We start from the raw sequence: 23,549 nt of genomic DNA on the forward strand, positions 1-23,549 counted from the left end.
GCATCAAATGTTTTTTTAAATTTTTAAAGTGGCGCAGAGTTCTTGTTTCTAATTATTTTCACTTAGTGACCAGGTTTGCACACATCTCAGGAGGCATTTTAGTCCACTCTTCAGATCTTCTCTAAATCTCTAAGGTTTCTTGGCTGTCTCTTGGCAACTTGAAGTTTCAGCTCCCTCCATAAATTTTCTATAGGATTAAAGGAGTTGTAAAGTCAGCAGGTTTTTTTATCTTAATGGATAATTCTATCCATTAAGATAAAAAGCCTTCTGTATGCAGCAGCCCCTCTAACACTTTCCTCAGCTCCCTTTCTGTCCAGATGTCCACAAGTGTCTCAACCGTCCGAGATTCTGCCTCCAGATTGTCTGAAACACAGCAGCGTTGTCATTGGCAGCTGCTGCTGTCAATCAAAGTCAGCTAGCCAATTAGGAGAGAGAGGGGGCTGAGCCGGGTTGGGCTCAGTTTCTGAATGGACATGGGGAGCTGTGACTTGGCTCGGGTGCTCCCAAATCAAACTGCTTGCTGTGGGGGCACTGAACATAAGAGAGAGGCCAGGATCACAGAAGAGGGACCCTAGAAGAAGAGGATGCAGCCTGCTCTGTGCAAATCCACTTCAGCAGAGCAGGTAAGTATGATGTGTTTGTTATTTTTATAGGAAAAAAAAACAAGACTTTACAATCACTTTAAGGTCTGGAGACTGACTATGCCACTCCATGACCTTAATGTGCTTCTTGTTGAGCCACTCCTCTGTTGCCTTGGCGGTATGTTCTGGGTCATTGTCATGCTGGAAGACCCATCCACTACCCATCTTCAGTGTTCTGGCTGAAGGAAGAAGGTTCTCAACCAAGATTTTGCATTACATGGCCCCGTCTATTGGTCCCTCAATGCAGTAAAGTCGACCTGTACCTTTAGCAGAGAAACCGTCCCAAAGCATAATGTTTCTATCTCCGTGCTTGACTGTAGAGATGGTGTTCTTCGGGTCATAGTCGAGTTAATGCGAAAGAGCTACATTTTTGGTCTCATCTGACCACAGCACTTTCTCTCAATCCTTCTCTGAATCATTTAAATGTTCACCTGCTTGACTGTACATGTGCCTTCTTGAGGAGGGGAAATCGCCTGGTTTAGAGAAAGAAAAATGCTGACCATGACCCTAAGAACACTATCCCTACAGTCAAGCACCAAGGTGGAAACATTATGCTTTGCCGCATTGAGGGGCCAATGGACGGCGTCATGTATTGTAGAATCTTGGATGAGAACCTTCTTCCCTTAGCCAGAACACTGAAGATTGTCATGCTGGTAGGACCTATCCATGACCTATGACCCAAAACATACTGCCAAGGCAACAAAGGAGTGGCTCAAGAAGAAGCACATTAAGGCCATTGAGTGGCCTAGCCAGTCTCTAGACCTTAATCCTATAGAAAATAATTGGAGGGAACTGAAACTTCGAGTTGCCAAGCAACAGTCCAGAAACCTTTTAAGGTTTTAGAGAAGTTCTGTAAAGAAAAGTGGACCAAAATCCCTCCAGAGATGTGTGCAAACCTGGTCACGAACTACAAGAAACGTCTTACCTCTGTGCTTGCCAACAAGGGTTTCTTCACCAAGTACTAAGTCATGTTTTGCTGAGGATCAAATACTTATTTTACTCACTGAACTGCAACTTCATTTATAACATTTGTATCATTATTTTTTTTCTGGATTTTTGGTTGACATTCTGTCTTTATCATTTTAAAATACACCTATGATGGAAATTATAGACCCTTCATTTCTTTGTAAGTGGGCAAACTTCTAAATTAGCAGATGGCTCAAATTATTTGCCCCACTGTATCTCATGTTCAAAGGTGCTCCCACTAGTCTCTAGTGCCAAAACATCTAATTGCACTAGAAATGGGAGTCTTCATTTTGATCGTAGAAGGCTTAGAGGAACAAGGAGAAATATGCTCAAATGTGCCTAAGACTAATGCTTTGTTCAGATCTAAGCATAGCAATGCATTGCTTTTTAGCGCTTTTTTCTGCTTTTAAATGCATGGGTGTAAATGGGCCCTAAAGCCAGAGGTCAGTATAACAAGCCAGGCAGCTATCAAATTCTGAGGATCGGTGACTCCAGCCATCTATACTTCTGCCGTAACAAGTCTTCCTTTACAGACAAGTCTGGCTGGATGGGGCTGCACAGTGCAAAAAGTGGTACTAAAGTTTAGGGCAGCATGACCCTGGAACAAATGCTTGGTACTTGGACTACTTGCAATCCAGGCCTTTGTCCCTGGGGCATACTGCCCAAAATAATAGTACCACTCCCAGCAGCAAAGTTGGATTATGTGCCTTTTTCTTCCACCCACACTAAACGTTGGCATCTCATGCAGCTGGGCTAAACACTAAATGTCAGTGCAGGTCAGAAGCCCATCTGTGTACAGTTTGACCTGCACGAACCTTTTTCTATCCAGATAGCTGTTAATGGCTGTCAATGTCAACCTGTGGGGATCTCCAGACACTAAGGCCCATGTAAGGTTTAGAACTCTTGAACCTTTTCACTGCCATGAACGTACAGTATGTGGAGACGGATAACTGTTTCCAACTGGCCAGGTCAGTACACCAGATGTCCATGGTAATGCTCCTTCTGCTACAAACTCGTGGTCACTTCAGTAACATATCATGTTTACCAGCCTCTTCCTTTCTTGAAAGAAAACAGTGAGTGATTGTGTTTACTATTCTTTATTTTGTGAATTAATAGGGGGCCTCTGTACAGAGTGCCTCCTCTCCATTCATCTGCAGTGCAGCTGAGGATGAAAAGGGACTGGGGACTCTGTCCTCGGGTCCTTTCTCTGTCTCAAAAAAGAGGCATCAGGGGTTTCGACCCTTGATATTTCACCAAAACCCAACAGGGTTGTAAAAAAAAATAATAATAAAAAAAATAATCACTGTACAAAATATAGCAAGGACTTACCAAGGGGTGTACTACAGCTTAAACCCTTGCAAGGTCGCTTTTACCCACGCAGGGATGCACAGGTGTCCCCAAACTCGCACTGCCTGCATTTTGGGGTCATGTAACCTGTACAAATGACAGATTGAGATTAGCAGCCTTGTCCCAATTGTTGGCATCAATGGGACTGCTGCACAGGGATGCATGGAACACTTGTGCATCCCTGTGGGGGTAAATACAGCCCTCTGCTGTTATACGCTTTAGTATGCCTCGTGGACAAAGTAGTAGAAATTTAGCAATTTATGAAGGTTATGTTGCGTTTGCGTGTGCTAATAATGGTTTTAGTGTGTTTTTTTTTTTTTAATCAAAAGTATTGTTTGATAAACATTTGCACAACTATTGTGGGACATAAAAATAAAATAAAATCCATAGATTTGGATGTATTCATGTGGAACCTGGATATTTCCCCAAATTTCCAGAGTAGTGCAACATTTTTGGTGTAGAGACAAGCAAAGAAGTCACTAATAGGTGACTGTCAGCTGCAAAAAGATCACACTTATGGATGTGTGGTCCGCATCAAACCCCATGGACAAGGGTGGACTGACAACTCATGTGTCCCCCGGGCAATGAGAGATTATAGGGCCCCTGGGCAATAGGATAAGATAATGGGCCCCCAGGCAATAGGAGATTATGGGGCCCCTGGGCAATAGGATAAGATAATGGGGCCCCCAGCCAATAGATTATGGGGCCACACAGTATATACACAATATACACACATAGTATACACATACACACACACACTGAAAAGGTACTGGAGAGGCGAAACAGCTATAATCTTGGCTAGGAGAAATAACCTTGTATCGTAACCTTGGGGGGGGTTTAGAGGACCTTTTTAAATTCCGCAAATAAATAACTACATTTTAGTTATTTATCGTTTTTTTGTGTACCTGTGTTTTTTACCATTTTGCAAAATGGTGAAAATTTTAAAATTTACAAGTATTAGTTATTAACTCAATACAGCTTTAGCTTTTATATTTAGCAGGGATTTTATAAATTGTGCCGTTTGTGTCCGCTGAAATAATAATTTTAGTGCATTACCGTTTTGATAAATTTTTGCACAAATATTACAGGACCTAAAAAATCAGTAGCATCTTCTTTTAATTCGACCAGTCCTAATTTCCTTTAAAAATGAATGGTTTGGGGGTCTTTTACAAACTCCTGAAAGCTGTAAGTGAAAAGTAAAACAAGGTAAAAGTTGCAAAAATGGTCTGGCCATTTTATGTTTAAAAGTAGGGTGCAGGGCATGGAAGCGAAAGGGTTAATGTATTGTAAACCTAATTAAGTTGGTTGTCTCTTCCATTGGGCTTACAAGCTGAATGTGCTTGTGCTGCGTTACTTGAAATGAACTGATCAAGGTGTAAACACAGAATTATAGACTGTATGTAATCTGATTCAAAGCAATTTACTGCTGCCCTATCTGTAAGTCGCTTCTCTCCATAAACTGGTATGACATGACTAGGGTATATCAGAGGTCATCCCTAAAACTTCCAAACAATCCTCCAAGATCTCCACCACCCTTCAACCCCAATAAAATATTAAACTGGGAGTAAACTCCCTTGTAATATTTTTACCTATCAGTAAGCCTATAATAAGGCTTACCTATAGGTACAGTAAATATTTCCTTTAGGTGGAATATTTCCTGTTTAGGAGATATTTATTTTAGATGCAGCCAGTGACGTCACTGGCACATGCGCTCTGAAGGAACGGCATGTTCATGCCGTTCCTTCAGAGCCCTGCCATAAACCGTGCCCATCCATGCCAGCTCGGCCATATCGTCAAAGCCCTCGAATTAGGAAGGAAGAGCTGCTAAAGATACATACCAGCACATTTTGACTTAAATTGCCCAGTGCCACTTTTTTTTTCTTGTTTTTAAAGTGTTTTACTACCGCTTTAACACGAAATGGAGTTAAACGGCCATAAGACCTTTTTATTAAACTGCCTCGAGGACATTACCACTTGCCCACAGACCTTACAGGTCGACCACAACCTGGTCCCTATTATTGGACCACACATAGCCAGAGGACACCATACCAACTGATGGGTCCTCACAAGCAGATTTTAATCCCAGTCAAGGGTCCCAACTGCTAACCCTATTGCCATATTGCCTATAAAGCGTCTGCATATATAGCCAATACTAGGGAGTGAGGGAGGGATGTTCATCCGACGGCTTCCAGGCTCTGATTGTTACAGTCCATCCCCTCCTTCCAGTTTACAGCAGAGGTCTGCCAAAAAAAAAAAAAAACACCACAAGGTACACATACTGCAGCTGCTGGCTTTTAATAATAGGACAATTATCTGTCCTGGAGTCCGGTGATGTCGGCACCGCAGCTGATTTTTCCATCAGCTGTCAGATGCTGCTGCAGCCACCATTGCGGGTAAGGGTACCCGGCAGCGTAGCCTTTCGGCTTCACGCTGGGAACCCTACTGTGCATGTGCGAGGCCTGCTCCTCTCTCCTACTGGCCTGGTGACAGGGGAAGGAGGAGGAGGGAGCCCCAGCCATGACGTCAATAGCCGCGGCTGCGGCTCCCGGAAGTGGCAAAGGATACCTGTCAAAGACGGGTATCCTGTCCCCCCTCCCAACCGAAAAGAGCCAATTGTGGCACCGGAGGGGGAGGGGAGGAATCCGATGAGTGGAAGTTCTACTTTTGGGTGGAACTCCGCTTTAATCTCCTATGCTTCTCCCCATCACCCTGTCTCATTGGCCAATCACATAAGTAAACCTCCTACATCTCCCTTTGAACACGTTAACTTTGTGCTTTCTGGTTCCCCTTCCACCCTGTCATGCCAGCCCTACGTTTCCTTCGTTCCTCATAGCTCTGGGCCCTCCTTTTTATAGCATCCCCATTTTCCATGATAATCCGGATTGTGTTAGGCTTCCTCATTCTAGAGCTGCTTATGGCCTGATCTCTAATGCCTTGTACACATGGTCGGACATTCCGACAACAAAATCCATCAGATTTTTTCAGATGGATTTTGTGCCAAACTTGTGTTGCATACACACGGTCGGACAAAGTTGTCGGAAAATCTGATCGTTCGGAACAAGGTGATGTTCGTTGCATACAACGGGACTACATAGAGGCTAGTAGCCAATAGCTTTGGTCTTGTAATTTAATCTGAGCATTCGTGGCACTTTGTCTGTCGGAATTCTCTACAAACAATTGGAAAAAGTCAGATCGGATTTTGCTGTTGAAAATTTTTAGATCCAGCTTTCAAACTTTTTCCGTCGGGATTTCCGACGGAAAAAGTCTGATCGGATTTTCCGACAACATAATCTGATTGGACCTTTTCCGTCTGAAAATCCAACTGTGTGTACAGGGCTTAACAGATTTTGTGATCCACATTGTGCCCAAATCTAACAGCAAATGGCTTTTGGCCCATATAACTAATAAGAGAATAGAAGTGGTCATATGAAGATATGTATACACTCAAGGTGATCTTGTATTAGTCACCTTCCATTCTGGGAACTCATTCACGCTCAAATCTGTCATCTAAAATGTTGCTTGAGAAGATTATAGGCAAAACTTGTCTAAAACAACCTTTTACTGAAAATAACAGCCCCATGTCTGGATACATATACTGTGTCATTGCCTTCTAAAAGGCTAACAAAATACAGTATGAGTCCAGCTATTGACAGAGCTGTTTAAACTGCATAAAACAAAACACAAGGCAAAATGGCTGAAAAAAATACAATACAAATCATGTAGCCTGTATAATTCCTAAGAAAGTATCATCTTTCTAAGATTGGCTAAAAAGTCAAACATGGCTTCCTTGGTGTACAGAACTCCACCAGAAATGTAATTTCCTGGCAAATAGTTCCCAAGCAGTTCTTCTGTAATTACAACACTGTGATTTATCAGGGCTACAGCAGGATGATCTTTCTATAATCATTACCAAGGGGTAGCCAAGGGAGGATTTTTTTTCAGTAAATGTTAACCTTTGCTGGTGTTTCCAAGGAGTTTTACTTGCACAACCCTGGCAAAAAAAAATAAAAAAATTTCTTCAACCATGGTATATGCGTGTATACGTACATCTTTTGTCATTTTAAAGTCGTAGCAAAAGGGTACAATCACTGTATCCCCCCCGCCGGGAGTACACTATAGCTCCGTGTGAGGCATTCCTCGATCAACCCGTGGTTGCAGGAAAGAAAATTGCCCCGATCTATAGCCGGCTTTAGGCTGTTTAGTGTTAAAATCATAAAGTGATCTCATTCAGAACTGATGCCATACGCTTCCTCATAGTTAAACTTTGTTGGGTTCTTTTTAGGTGCATGCCAAATTCCGCTATCCTTTCTATTATGAAATGTGTTGGTATGTCCTGGAGCGATATGTTTGCACTTTAACCAACCGCTGTTACCTTAACAAGGAGTATCAGAAGGAATCAATGCTATTTGGTAAGTGCACTGTGCTTTCTTAGATTGATAAATAACTGCTTTACCATTTCATCTACTTTACCGAACTTTATTAGATTGAACCTGATTGACTGACTGGATTAAAACTGGTTTACACGTTGTGTTCTTATTTTATATAATTCCTGTTTTATATTATTTTTTTTATGTCACCTTTATTTTATAACTTTTTTTTTTTTTTTTACAGTATTTATGTTCTGTAAATTCATATGATGTATTTGCAGAGTTCAAATGAAATATTATGGCCTTTAAGGATATAACCATACATAATCTCTCTGATCTCTCAAATAAAGAACTTTAAAGGTGGAAAACATTGAAAATGTTTATTTATTTATTTATTTTTTTTTGTTGCAAATACTTGTACGCTGTTCTCCTGCTTTATGATGGCACCACTGTATACATGAGTCCAGCGGCACACAGCTATTCATGGTACTTATATGCTGTACGCTGCACCTGGGCTTCCTGTGTGGAGGAACTAGGCTTGGCATGAACAGGTTCAGACTGCCCTTGTAAGAGTCCCAATACTGCATCTGTGCATCAATGGTCTGTAAATGAATTTGTACATTATTGTCTAACAGGAGGCTGAGTAATGTGTATATCTTGGGATGAATAGATCCCAGACAACCTGGCAATCAGTATACCTAAAAAAAAACAAACAAAAAAAAAAAACAGAAATTGAAAAGGCATCTAACTTATTTCAGTCTTTCTCTCTGGGGCACAATGGAATTGCATCGTTACTGACTCCTTGAAGGTTCCTGCTGTCTTACATTAGATTGACCAACACATATGGCGGTGATGGCAAACCTTGGCACCCCTGATGTTTTGGAACTACATTTCCCATGATGCTCATGCACTCTGCAGTGTAGTTGAGCATCATGGGAAATGTAGTTCCAAAACATCTGGAGTGCCAAGGTTCGCCATCACTGACATATGGTATAATTAACCACTTCCCACCACCAATGCATATATACGGCCGGGTGGGAGCCGTCTACTCCTGATAGGACGTTCAGGAACGTCATTCAGGAGTAGCGGGATCGCGCGCCCGCGCAGCGGCGCGATCCCGATGTGCTCGTGTCACCCGGACACGGCACATCTCAGATCGGCAGGAGGGCTCTGTGATTGGCCCTCCTGATCACATGACGGCCGTGTCCAATCACGGCCGTCATGTGATGTAAACAAACAGCCGGTTGCTAGGCAATCGGCTCTCCTCTCCTCACACGGAAGTCACCGCTGAGGAGAGGAGAGCAGAACGCTGCAGCCGGCTGATGATCAGTGAGTATGGGCTGCTTTTTACAGCTTTTTACTCACTGATCATCAGTGTAGTGTAAACACACAACACACAACACAGTCCCCACATATGTCCCCAAAACACACATGTCCCCAAAACATACATGTCCCCAAATAATAAAAACACATGTCCCTAATAATAAAAACATGTCCCCCACATATGTCCCACTAAAATCACATGTCCCAATGATTATCTGCACACATATGTACGTGATCACCTGCACACATATGTACATGATCATTTGCGTACATATGTCCGTGATCACACAAACCAATAATGATACACTTAACGGAATTTTTTATACCAAAAACATGTAGCAGAATACATTTTGGCTTAAATTTATGACAAAATTTGATTTTATTGGATTTCTTTTCAAATAGAAAAAAGAAAATATTGTTTTTTTTCCAAATTTCCGCTATTTTTGTGCTTATATCGCAAAAAAAAAAAAACGGAGTCGTGAATAAATAACACCAAAATAAAGCTCTATTTGTGCGAACAAAATGATAACAATTTCATTTGGGTACAGTGTAGCATGACCGCGCAATTGTCACTGAAAGCTGAAAATTGGGCTGGGAAGGAAGGGGGTGAAAGTGCCCTGTATTGTAGTGGTTAAGCCATCAGGTTACAGTAAAATATTCTTGCTACATCAGTTGTATTCTTGTGGTCTTTAAGAGGAGGTCCAGCCTCCTTCAGAAAAAATTAAAAGTCAGCAGCTACAAATACTGTAGCTGCTGACTTTTAATATTGGGGCACTTACCTGTTCAGAGATCCCGCAAAGTCAGCACCCCAGACGATTTTTCCATTGGCTCGCAGGTGCTGCCGCCTCCATTGCATATAAGGGAAACCGGCAGTGGGGGAAGGAGGAGGTGGACCGAACTGACAAAAACAGGTACCTGCTTCGCCCCCCGAAAGGTGGGGGGGGGGGGGCGGGGTAGATAAGTGGATTGCTTTGACTATTGTCCTCTTTGAAATCAGAATATCTAAACCAACATTTTGAAGTCAAATATGTTGTTTCACATGCTACTGTAATTGTAAGTTTATTATATTGTATATGTCCTGCTTTCAATTATATCATACTAGCAAGATATATCCATAGACCCTTACTATCCGTGGGTGACAACTCTTACTCAGTTCAGCTGTAGCATTGCCACCCTTTCCTGTGTGCTCCCAAGGTGGACTAGAAGCAGGTGTGCCTATACCAAGTGCACTGCATTAGTTACCATAGTAAAACTATGATGTTTAGTGGCTGCTGAAGGCTTGCACATCCACAATCCATACAAAGAGACTACAGTAGTTGCATAACACTGGGAGAAAACATTTAAACATAGTTCAGGGATAGCTATTTTTGGATCAAAATAAGAATGCAATCTTTTTTACTGCACAGTATTGTTTTCAAATAATTTACTATATTTTAAAAATTCATATAAGTGTTTTAATTTTTTTTTTTTTATCTTGTAACTTTCTAGGATAGCTATAGCCTTGACTGTTTCAGGAACACCAAGAAAGCCAGCAAGTATTGAACGTTTTAGTTAATTCCTTGTTGGTGACGTGTCCTGGCCACAACCTTTTTGGGTTACAGTCAGAGCACCCAAATCTAGTGTTTCGGTTTTGAAGAGACTTATGCCGCGTACACACGACCGGACTTTTCGAGGGACTAGGTCCGACGGTCTTTCCGACGGACTTTCAGCGGAGTTCCGACGGACTTTGCGAATGAACAGACTTGGCCACACACAATCACACCAATGTCCGACGGATTCAAACGTGATCACGTACGACTGGACTAGAATAAGGAAGTTCATAGCCAGTAGCCAATAGCTGCCCTAGCGGCGCTTTTCGTCCGTCGGACTAGCATACACACGAACGGATTTCTCGGTCCGGCGGAGTTTCGGTGGAAAAATGTAAAACATGTTCTATTTCTAAAGTACGCCGGATTTTTGGCAAGCAAAGGTCCGATGAAGCCCACACACGATCGAATTTTCCGACTGACTTATTCCGTCGGACCTTTGCTGTCAAAAAGTCCGACCGTGTGTACACAGCATTAGTTGACTTACCCACTACCTTTTCATCTTATGAGGTCTGTCTGCTTGCTGCCACCATTATGTATATACATATACCGTATACCACCATGTTAAATGTGTTTTGTATGCAGCAACATGAGTCAAAAGCCCTTTTGGGGATCTAGGATTTCAACCTGCTAGGGAGGACTTGCTACTACCATCTTTGGGGGTGTAAGGGAGGAGGTCAACAAGCCACAAAATCGTTGACCTTTTTTTGGTAGACTAACCTTTTGCATGGGATATTCAAGTTTCAGTATGAAAGAGCAAGCTTTGTTTCAAAGTGCTGAAAATAATGTATACTTTATTAATGTTTGTCCTAGAATCGACAGGAAGGCCCAGTATAGACAGCTTGTCCTCAGATTCTTGGTTAGAAATGGAGGAAGAATCCTGTGATGCTCATACGCTGGATGAGAAAGATGACCATGGAGAAAAGATATCCAAGCTATCTGGTGATGAATCCTTGACACCTAATAGTACACAGTCTGATGGCAAAGAGTCAGCAGAAAAGAAGCAAAAGGCCACATTAATGCACTATTTAAAAAGGACTCTATCTAATGACTCTGATGAAAGCTCCAGGTCTGTTGTGCACAGTGACTTCCCAAAAACCCCATCAGAATCTCCATCTACAGAGGTGACTTCCAGATGGACACACCTCACAGAGTTTGAACTAAAGGGTTTGAAAGCCCTCGTGGAGAAACTAGAATCTCTTCCTGAAAATAAGAAATGTGTTCCAGATGGAATAGAAAATCCACACGCTCTTCTGGAAGATATGAAGGTTGGTATAGTAATTTTGATACTAGATATGTAAACAAAATAATCATTATACAGTGTTTAAACAAATGTTCTTTTTCATTTAATTTCAAGTCTAATGGTGCAATTTTGATTCAGATGTGATGGCTGCATAATTTTAGTTTTTTTACTTTATTTTTATCTGGTCAATTTTCACCTCCTGCAGATAACAACATTCTTTTTGTCTTCAATTTTTTTTTATCGACAGTATCTGTGGTGCCAGCCATAGTTGTCACAGAGGCCGAAGTTCAAATATGTCTGCCTTTGTTCATCTCCATTGCATGGTGGAATGATAGGACTAGTAGTTTACACAGTGGTAATGAGGATGTTTATACTTTCTGGGTAATGCAGAGGAAGTGAACAAACACTGCATTTCTGGCAAAACGAACAAGTATTTTCTGTTCTTGCTGAAAATGTTCTTTTACCTGAAAAGTGAAAAGCAATGCAGCCACCAAATTGGTAAGCTGCAATGTATTATATATTTTGTGTTATTCTATAAAGGCTTAAACATTTTACAGCCATGATTCTGTCCCCAGTCTGGAGGCTTCCTTGATTCAAAATCCAGTTAGCCCCCTAACCTAACCTAACTTAAAACCTTCTCATCAAGGTGCTTGCTTACTTACTCTACATGATAAAGGCATCATCCTCTGGTTTTTACCCATCTCCATCTGAAGTCTTTTTTGGTGCTGGGCGTGAGCCTGTATACTTAAAAAAAAATGCCATACATACTGCTAGCATCTCTAATGTAGGGGTATGACCCTATTCCGGTTTAGAGAGTTGAAGACTAGTTGGCAGCAGCACCAGTGAGGGTAAACACAAAGGGTGTTTCAATGAGCGATAAGTCGGTATGGTAAGGTTATTAAACGAATTCAATTGCAGAAGGAAATGATGCTCTGTATAGTATAGAGCATAGTTTCTGTTGATACTACTTACTGCCCGATCACAGCTGATATGTTATAACCTTCCATGCATTTACAGTGGAAATAAAAAGTCTACACACCCCTGTTAAAATGTCCGGTTTCTGTGATGTAAAAAAAATGAGACCAAGATAGATAATCTAAGAACTTTTTCCACCTTTTTAATGTGACCTATAAACTGTACAACTCAGTTGAACAACAAACTGAACTCTTTTAGGTGGTGGGAAGTAAAACGAAATGACTAAAAGAATGTGGTTGCATAAGTCTGCACACCTTTTGATTTTATTACGCCACTAGTCTTTTTGGGTATGAGTCTATCCACATGGTACATCTTGACTTGGCAAAATTTGCCCACTCTTCTATGCAACAAAAACGCCAAATTTGTCATATTGCGAGGGCATCTCCTGTGCACAACCGTCTTCAGATCACCCCACAGATTTTCAATTTGATTCAGGTCTGGGCTCTGGCTGGGCCATTACAAAACATTAATCATCTTCTGGGGAAGCCATTGCTTTGTTAATTTGGATATATGCTTTGGGTCATTGTCATGCTGAAAGATGAAGTTACTCTTCATGTTCAGCTTTGTAGCAGAAGCCTGAAGGTTTTGTGCCAATATTGACTGGTATTTGGAACTGTTTATTCCCTCTACCTTAACTAAGGCCCCTGTTGCAGCTGAACATTAACAGCCCCAAAGCATGATGCTGCCACCACCATGCTTCACTGTGGGTAGGGTGTTCTTTTGGTGATGTGCAGTATTGTTTTTGCACCAAACATATCTTGGAATTATGGCCAAAAGGTTCAACCTTGGTTTCATCAGACCATAACGCCTTTTCCCAAATGCTTTTGGGAGACTTCGGATGTGTTTTTGCTAAATTTTTAGGCTTGGATGTTTTTCTTCGTAAGAAAAGGATTTTGTCCTACCACTGTACCCCATAGCCCAGACATATGAAGAATGCGGGAGATTGCTCTCACATGTTCCACACAGCCAGTACTTGCCAGATATTCCTGAAGCTCCTTTAATGTTGCTGTATGCCTCTTGGCAGCCACCCTGACCAGTTTTCTTCTCGTCTTTTCATCAATTTTTGTGGAACGTCCAGTTCTTGGTAATGCCACTGTTGTGCTATATTTTCTCCACTTGATGACTTTTACATCACAGAAACCTGAAATTTTAACAGGGGTGTGTAGACTTTTTATATCCGTTGTATATAGCAGGCATGTCTTTACTCCTGTGATGCTTAGTGCCACTATTGGGTTCTTTGTGCTAGTTTCCTTCTAGCCATGTCTGAAATGAAATGCATGTAGCGACAGATGTGCTAGATTGGCACAGGCATACATTTCGGGAGGGATGGAAGGGGGTGACGGACTTCACATGAGAACCATTACAGTACAACGTTGCCTAAACTAGTGGGATGAGGCTAGCTAGCAATCCGCAGCTACTTTCTTACAAGCAGATTCTGCCGCAGTGTGAACTTACCTTTCCACAGATGAAAAACATTTTTCAAAACTTTGCAGTGAATTCCTTGGGTTTGTTTTCATGTGCATTTTGTTATATCTAAGAGACTTTAGCTGGCCTTTACACCTGTAAAATTTTGTTACACATTCTGACATTAATTTTTTATTTTTTTTTAACATCATTATGTAAGAGTTCAAAGGGGGTGATTCAATCGGTTTCATCTAGAGTGAGCGGAAAAAATCGAAGGACAAGGCTGAAAACATTTTGTAGAATCTGATGGGAATGAACAAACTTCTATCTGTTGAATTCACTCCTGGCTAAGAACATTCGTAACTAGACTTATGCACTTGTCAAAGTTAATCTGGATGTAGAACGTTTGTTGTGTGAAAATTGAGGCAATGACATGGCACTCAAACAAAAAAATCTTTCAAAATTAGTTGAGTCCACGAAGGCATGATCAAATGGTCAGACAGGCAGTTTTTTTACTTTCTTGTCTGAGCAATTGAGCTAAAACATTGAGCCAACACTTCAGATCACGTTGCTGGCACTATTCTCCTTTTCTGTAAGCGTTGGTAAAGCCAAGAGAAACGAAACTTCGCTCTGCAATTCTGGCAGTAACACACGGCAGTCTTAGGGCCAGTTAACACCACATGCAGTCCAGTGCTTTTTTTTCTGCATCAAAAACGCATGGAAAGTAGGTTATATAATTTCCAATGGCGTAGTTCATACCAGTGCAGTCATTTCCAGAGCTTTCCAGTTCCAGAAAAAAAAAAAAAGTAGAACATTCTGCATTTGTCCTGCACTGGACTGTACTGGAATGCAGTAAAACGCACCGGTATGTACTGGACCACAGTACAGTGAAAAAAAAACGAAAAAAAAACCAAACATCTGGAGTGCATCAGGAAACGCATGCAAAATTGCTTCCGGAACGGATCTAGAGTGCGTTTTTTTGTGGTGTGAATCAGCCCTTAGGATGGTGATGGTCAATCACTCTAATATATCTAACTGGTATGGATGAGCGCAAGCAAAAAAAGCAGCTAGCACTCAAAGTTAACTGTGTGCCTAGCTGGTGTTTTCTTAGTGTGTGGGAGGTACTTTTACTAGTGGAAGGCATGGATCCTTGTCTCTGGTTTGCAGGAACATGGGATACATGTCTTCCTTGCTAAGGCCTCTTTCACATGAGGCGGATCAGTAATGATCCGCCCCGTGAAGATCCGCTCGCTCAGCGGGGATCGCTCCGTTGTCCCCGCTGAGCCGGCTGCGGACAGGGCGGTCTCCGCACACTGTGCGGGGACCGCCCTGTCAGCTCTCCGCTCGCCTCTATGGGGATCGGACGAGCACGGACTCATCCGCAGACACCCGATTTCGTCCGCCTCCGCAACAGTCTGATTCTGCAGACGGAGGAAAATCCTATTTTTCTATCCGTCTGCAGAGCGGATCGGACGAACACGGACAGACGGTCCGTGCTCGTCCGATCCCCATAGAGGCGAGCGGAGAGCTGACAGGGCGGTGATTGACCATCACCATCCTAAGGGCTCTCCGCTCGCCTCTATGGGGATCGGACGAGCACGGACCGTCTGTCCGTGTTCGTCCGATCCGCTCTGCAGACGGATAGAAAAATAGGATTTTCCTCCGTCTGCAGAATCAGACTGTTGCGGAGGCGGACGAAATCGGGTGTCTGCGGATGAGTCCGTGCTCGTCCGATCCCCATAGAGGCGAGCGGAGAGCTGACAGGGCGGTCCCCGCACAGTGTGCGGAGACCGCCCTGTCCGCAGCCGGCTCAGCGGGGACAACGGAGCGATCCCCGCTGAGCGAGCGGATCTTCACGGGGCGGATCATTACTGATCCGCCTCATGTGAAAGAGGCCTTAGCAAGGAAGATCCCATAGGGATGAATATATGTCCGTATTTCATCCGCAAACGGATGGATAAAATACGGACATATCGTCCGCATGTGTGAAAGGGGCCTAACAGAACAGCAATCTGACTTGTTTACATAGGCAGACTGCCGTTCTGCCTGTGTACCAAACGGTCAGCGGTTGCCGGTGGACATCGGGTCCATGGGACCCACTGATAGGCTCCGGCTGTGTAGAATCTCAGCAGGAGCGAGCCGCCAGAGACACTCCTTCGCGCTCGCTACCTGGAAATGCAGTATCCTGCACATTGTGGCCACCTTGTAGCAGTAAAACTGCTATAGGACGGTTGACTACTGGATAAACACATGTTATAAGAGTTAATCACCACTAGGTGGCAACCATCCTTAAAAAGTGCGATGAAATGTATAAGCAAATTTTATGAACTATTTATCATATACTACACTATATACTATTTCTGCATGGGCTCTATGGTGTGAGCTTTATATGCAGAGAAAGGATCACTGGCACCTGAGCTGTTGGGAGTCTGATGAACTTCAGGGGATATATGGATTTGATGTGTATTTGCTTATACATTTCATCTATCTGGTGAGTGCATTACAGAGGTGATGGTGTGGTGCACTGTTAATGACAACGTGGATTATTTCTGCACTTGGGGACACTGCATGTGCATTTATTAAGGAGGGTGATTTATATTCATCCTTGCACCAAAGTTTTGGACTTGTGCGATTATCACTTTTTTAAGGTGGAAAATTTGATTTTAAAGTAGAACTATAGGCAAAACTTTTTTTTTTTTTTTTTTTTTTTTCGTTTGGATAGAGCAAGGGAGGGTCATAACCCCTGTCAGATTTTTTTTTTCACCATCTGTGTACAGAGATTTCCCATCACTTCCTGTCTCATAGCTAAACAGGAAGTGAGAGGAAATCCCTGCAAACTAAGGGAATTATTTGGGGCCTCCCAGTTAACCAGAACTAGTGTCCCCATTGGAAGATTTCCCCTCTATTCCTTTTCTGGGGATGACCCAAAATTTGGGATTTTCTTTTTACTTTCACTTTCAATAATAATGACAAATGGGACAAATAAAGAGGGTGAATCTCCCGAACAGGGACACAGACAGCAATAAAAACTGACAGGGGTTCTAAGTCCTCTCCCGTCAATCCAAATCTAAAACTTTTGCCTTTAGGTATACTTTAATCTCTGCACTTCTTTTTGGGACTTTATTTGCACTACCAGCACCTTTTTAAGGATGGTTGCCACCTAGTGGTGATTACCCCTCATTACATGTATTGTTTGTTTATGCTAAAAAAAAAATTAGCTTACCGTAATTTGATTATGAATTCCAGCATTTCATTTATGCATGCTATTCTGTGTATGCAGAATATAATACTAATATATCTAATAATATATATGACAACAGAAATGTGATATAGCTACAGATACCCCATATTGTTCATAACCTAGAGGAATGTGGTTTTGTAGCCCTCAAAGATGGCTAAGAACAATGTAATTGGTAACCGCACAGGAAGTTGTAATCTCACAAGATTTATGGCACGATCAACAGGTATTTTTTGAATTTATCAAACTGATATAACAAAATTCTTTCAACAGACAAAACAAACCAAATAAGAGAAGTCTATTTTTGGGGTCTACATATACTTTAAAGTTTGTTACTCCAAAAAATGAAGATGTAATATATGTGCATGTTTATGTTAGAAAATCTACCCTTCAAACTTCTTCTTGATACTTTTACCTAAACTAACTTTACTAAAATAAATCTGGTGATCCTGCTAGCTCTGCTGGATTCCTATTTCAAACCTCTCAGCGGGTGGGCCTTAATGGCGAGAGGTCGCATATATGCATATCAGAATGTGTGGCACAGTTACCGATGGCTAATGGAAAGCTCCTGATCTCTATATGCAATCTTCCAATCACGGTCATCACATGATCAGAAACCCCACCCCCTGGCATCAAAGACCTCTTAAAGGGCTGGGAGGTGATGGCGTTAAGGGGTTAAAGTAAAACTATGACTTGTACAATTTCCTTTAGCTTTACCAAAACTATGGAATAGGATGACCCACCTATCTATCGTTTCACTCTGTATCCAATCAGGCAGGCCTTTGCACTACATTGGGGGTGCCCAGCCCATGGGCCAGATGCAGCCAGGGCCCATCTGGAGGGACGCTGGGGATGCCATGCAAACATAGCTGCTGTGGCAAAGTACATTGACAAGTCAGGCAAATGCATGTGTGGAGGGATGCCGGCGTTGCCATGCAAACCTAGTTGATAGGTGCAGGTTGTGTGTTAATTAGGTCAGCTGGTAAACTGCTTACTGTGTCTTACTGGCTCTCATGTCCCAAATCTACATACCAGAAAGTCTGTTTTCTATGAACACAGCCGGGGCTAAGGTAAGGCCTTGTTCTGAAAATCGAAGAAAGTTTTAAGTACCTTAATGGTATATTGGTACAAAGGGGAGCTGGATTTCAGAAAAATATTTAACTTGGCCTTTTAAGCTTTGCAATGTCCTAAACAATGGCTGTTCATTGCTTCAGATTATTATTAGACTGCAATCTCTCAGTCAAGTAACAAATCACTGAGGAATGATCATAAGTGAAGAGGCTGGTTGAGGTATAGCTGGTCAGTATCTGAGTGTCGGAGTTGGGGCCGAAACAACTAATCGATTAATCGATGATGAAATTAATCGATTACTATTTTCATAATCGATTAATCGGCCACTAACATAATGCGGTTAAAAAAAACTAAAATGAGCCCTTTATAGTACAAAAAGAGCAAATCGCTACTGTAAATATTACTTTCACTGTCCCACAGTAAAAAATGAACCCCTTACAATAGCGATTATTTGCTCCTTTTTGTACTAATTTTAGTTTGTTTTTTTTAACCCCATTATGTTACTAAACATCTGAGGCCTAGGGCACACCTTGCAGAAACACGCTACAGTACTCTGCAATACTTTCTCCACTCCTGCCTGTAGACGCTAAATGGTGAATTTAAAGGTCCATTATTGAAGTTTCTTTGCCTCAAAGATAGCTTATGGAAGAGGGTTAGGTGCAGACCCTCTTGACACATGTCTATCCCATGAGAAAACAATAGCAAACGTCCTGGGGAACACAACTTGTCTGACTGACTTTCTCCACCACCAAGAAGATTAGGGCAAAAAATGTTGGTCACACAATTGTTTTGCCAGCCAGATTGGAAAACGTTCCCATAGGTTCAGAAACCTTTTAGACTTTGAATTGAAGTAGCTGGAAAAGTTGGGTATGTTTCTTTCTAAGTACAGGCTGAACGTTTACCTGTGGCCCTGTATGCAGAATTATTTAAATTGCCTTAAAGAGGACAGTTAATGCCTTTTAAAGATGTGATTGCTGGATCTACAGTGTTTCTATTACTGCAGTAGACTGCTATCCCACAGCTTGGCATGGATTACTGGCCCTGCTATATTTGGCGTGTATTACTAGAGGGTTTTTTTTTTTTATGGGTTGGGTGCATATGATCAACACAAGGCCAATCAGCACTGAAGGTAAGGGGTCATGCAGATTCATTGGACAGTCAGAGGAGAATGAAAACTCCTCTTACAAGCTTTAACCAGACACTGATAGAAGTTACAAGACTGCTATATACTGCTGATAACAGGTTTTTTAGCAGTTTACATTCACTAAAAAAAAAAAAAAAAAAATTATTTCCATGTTCTATGTGCTGTGGGAGACCAGATAATAGTGAAGGCATAGAGGGCATATACTAAGCTGCTAAAAGAATAATAACAAAAAGGCTTTTCTTATTTTTTTATTTAATATTTAATGATGGTAATATATTAAGGTAGTATGTGCAATGGCATTTACAGCCTATAGAGTTTACAGTTTTTGAGATTTTTTTTTTTTTATATTTTCAAGTTGTACTCCCGCTTGTCAAAAATAAATATTTTTGTTTGGACATTCTATATAACGACTATATGGTTTAGTGTCACTTTAAAGGGTTTGTTAACCCAAGAAAAAAAAATGAATATCCTGATACCTTAAAGCAGATTAAACAGCACTGTACTTATGCTGTGTAATCTGCCTCCTCTAAACTGTAAAAAAAAACCTCCCTGAACCTGACGCCTCCTGTATGCCCTCTCTATACTGACCACAAAAATCATGACTGCTGAGCCCTGACCTATGATAATCACTGCCAGCCCCTCTACTAGAGGCTGGCACACCACACTGTGTAAAGCATTTTTAAAAACGAGAAGTGTAAATACCAATTTTCAGCTGTTGTCAGGCCTGTCACTTGACTCGCGGCCACTTTACAGCTACGATACAGAGTATCTGGGGGTGGAGCTGAGCGGCCACGTGATCTCCCCGGCTGATGACAGAGGGAGATCACGTCCCCTCCCACAGAAGCAATCCATTGGAGCTGGAAAGCGGGCACGAGTCAAGTAACTGGCCTGAAGACAGCTGAAAATTGGTATTTACACCGCTTGTTTTTTTTTTTTACAAACAACGTGGTGGTTTATTGAGAATGTAACATACAAAAAAGAAACTGTACAGACATTGGTCAATACAAAGATCGCGACAGCGGGAAACTTAAAAGAAATGCATTCTGTGTGGCAAGGGGGGCGCGCAGGTCCCCAATACATCAATAGGAGCAAGATGCTGAAAGAAACGCATAAAAACAGAAACGAAAGTATACATAAGCAGCAGGGGGAACGGGTCCATAAGGCGAATCCAAGGGGACATTACATCAGGGGATCATAGATTTCACCAGTGCAATATTCTCATTGCGCAGTGCAGTGCCGACCCTCTTTGGTCCAATTACGCAGGGTCACCTAGCCCTTGTGAGGGAAGCTCATTGCAAGTGGCGGCCTCATTCAACCATGTGTCCCAGACTTTAGCATACTTAGAGTGACAACCCCTATGGGCATATAGTTCTTTCTTGTACGGGAGTACCTGATTGATCGCAGCCACCCATTCCTGAAACGTGGGGGGCTGGACTTGTAGCCATTTTCTCGCCACCAGTAACTTAGCCATAAATAAAGATTCATGTAAAAATATCTTGTGGTACTTGTCCGAGTCTGGATCAGGGAAAACCCCCAAAAGGCACTGTTTGGGGCATAGTGTCAGAGGTGACCCCATCTTGTCGTGGATAAATCTAACAATTTGAGACCAGAAACATTGAATCACCGGGCAAGACCACAGGATATGAAAAAAGGTGCTTTGTAGGCTACCACACCTGGGGCAGAGGGGGCTGTAATCTGGTTTATATTTAGCAATACGCATCGGGGTCAAGTACGTTCTATGTAGAATATTCAGGTGGGTGAACCGGTCCAAGAGTCTAGGTGAGACCTTTTTACCAGCATCCAGGGCATCTTCCCATTCATCATCCTCAAGTCCCCCAACATCCTCCAACCACCTCCCCCTAAGGGCCTCTGACAGTACAATCGCCGGGGGTCGAGTCAAAAGATTGTATACGCTAGAGATCAGTTTACGTGGGTCCTGCCCCAAGAGCACATCCACCACCGCCAGGCCCTCCACCCCAGGTGGGGACTGCCCAAATTGTGCCTGAAGAGCATGGCGAAGCTGGAGGTACCTGTAGAGCATGGAGTTCGGGAGCGCAAATTCTTCCTTAAGTTCTTGAAACGATTTCAGCACCCGACCTCGGTATAAGTCGGAGAGAAATCTAACCCCATGCGTGAGCCAGACCGAGTATCCCGGAAGCAGGCGCAATTCGCCCAAGCCGGGGTTATCCCAAAGTGGGGTGTGGGAGTGGGTCTCAGGAAAAGCCAGCTTCCTACCCACCACCTCCCAAATCCTGCAATGTGCATAAAGGAGTCCTCTGCGACCTCCCCGGATGTCCGCCGAGGCGCAGGCTTTAAAGAGCATTTGGAAGGGATGGGTGATCAAGTGTCCACGCCTGGGGCAAATAAATGCTAAATACCTATCCCTGTCCTGTTTGTCCAGATGGAAAAAGTGGGACACCTGGGCCGCCAGGTAATACAGGGCAAAGTCCGGCAGGGCCGCCCCTCCCAGATCCCCAGGACACTTCAACACTTGCCACGATAATTTGTGTCGCTGCGAGCCCCAAACAAAGGAATTTAGCAAGGCTTCTATGGATTTAAACAGCCGCAGGGGTAAATAAACAGGGGAGTGCCAAAATGCGTATAAAAACCCCGGTAAAATAACAATTTTTACTAGGTTTATTCGACCCAGAACACCCAGAGGAAGCTTGGCCCACGCCTTAATTTTGACCTTCATGGAAGCTACCAAGGGATCTATGTTTAGCCTAATGTAGTCCTCGGGGGATCTGGTGACATAGACACCTAAATATTTTATCGTACTTACCCGCAGGAGGGGGGCAGAAGCCTCAACTTCGGAGGGGACACCCAGATCCACGGGCAAAATTTGGGATTTCTCCCAGTTAATTTTAAGCCCCGAGTGTGCTCCAAACAACTGGATCGTCTCAAGAGCCGCCCGGAGGGAGGGGCCTGTATCCGCCAGTTACAGCAGCATATCATCTGCATACAGGCTAATCCTCTCCTCCAGGCTGTCACACTCAAGCCCCCGGATATCAGGGTGCCCCCTGAGAGCCGCCGCCAGCGGCTCCACCGCTATAGCATATAGCAATGGGGATAGGGGGCAGCCCTGCCTAGTACCCCGAGAGAGAGGGAAGGGGGACGACACCCGCCCATTAACCAAGATCCTGGCACAAGGGCCGCTATACAGGAGGCGTATCCATTTAATAAAACGGGGTCCGAAGCCAAAGCGCTGTAAACAGCTCCACAAATACCTCCACTCCACTGAATCGAACGCTTTGGCTGCGTCCAAAGAAATCACTGCTCTAGCCCCCACCTGGTCATGTTGCGCCTGCAGGTTCATGTGGAGCCTTCGCAAATTATAAGCCGTATTTTTGGACGGCATGAACCCCGTCTGGTCTGGATGGATCAGGTCCAGGATAACCGCATTCAGACGGATAGCCAGGACCTTGGCCAGGATCTTGATGTCTAGCTGAAGTAGGGAAATAGGCCTATAGGACTCGGGGAATTCCAAATTCTTCCCAGGTTTGGGGATGAGGACTATGTAAGCCTCACGCATTGAGGGAGGGAGAGAATCCGACTCAAATATATGAGAAAACAGTTCATGCAGCCTAGGAGTCAGGAAATCAGTATATTTTAGATAAAATTCAAGGGGGAGCCCATCCGAACCAGGAGCTTTGGACAAATTTAGCGAGGACATCGCCTCCGCGATCTCCTCGGTGGTAATAGGGGCCTCCAGGAGCGCTATCTGAGCTAGCGTAAGCGAGGGCAGGTCGAGATTCTCGAGCAGCCCGTCCACCCCGTCCCCAGCGTTAGAGGCTGTCGAGAGGTATAGTGATGCATAAAATGCTCTAAACTCCTCAGCTACCGCGTCGGGGTCAGAAATCAGCACTCCATCAGAGCCACGTAGGGAGACTACCGTGGGGGGCCGCTGGTCCATGTGCGCCAAGTGGGCCAGCAGGCGACCAGCCCGCTCCCCACATTCATACACCCTTTGCCTGATGTGGAATACATTCCTCTCCGCCCGCTCTATATGCAAGCCATTCACCACTCTAGATTGTAGTTTGAGAAAATCAGCCTTATACACCGCTTGTTTTTAAAAATGCTTTACAGTGTGCTATGCCAGGCTCTAATAGTGGGTCTAGCAAAAACTTAAACAAATGGGTTCACAAACCCTTTAACACCATAAATAATAACATGTTAGATTTTTTTTTTTTTTTACTCCAGAAGTATATAATGTTTGGCAATTCTAAAGAAATAATTAATTCAAA

The 23,549-nt window shown here is 43.1% G+C and overlaps 1 protein-coding gene across 3 annotated transcripts in view; it reads left to right on the forward strand.

Annotated features, from left to right (window-relative positions):
* Window positions 1–23,549, forward strand: part of KDM2B (lysine demethylase 2B) — a 205,976-nt gene that overhangs the window by 105,339 nt on the left and 77,088 nt on the right. For all 3 annotated transcript variants that reach the window (XM_077461976.1, XM_077461975.1, XM_077461977.1), the window contains 2 exons: window positions 7,237–7,363; window positions 11,044–11,498. In XM_077461976.1, the coding sequence (XP_077318102.1) occupies window positions 7,237–7,363; window positions 11,044–11,498 (582 nt within the window). The remainder of the gene's footprint in view (window positions 1–7,236; window positions 7,364–11,043; window positions 11,499–23,549) is intronic.

This window comes from Lithobates pipiens, unplaced genomic scaffold (genome assembly GCF_037356315.1).
Source record: "Lithobates pipiens isolate NorthernLeopardFrog02 unplaced genomic scaffold, aLitPip1_a1.2 Scaffold_3, whole genome shotgun sequence".
Lineage (NCBI taxonomy): Eukaryota > Metazoa > Chordata > Amphibia > Anura > Ranidae > Lithobates > Lithobates pipiens.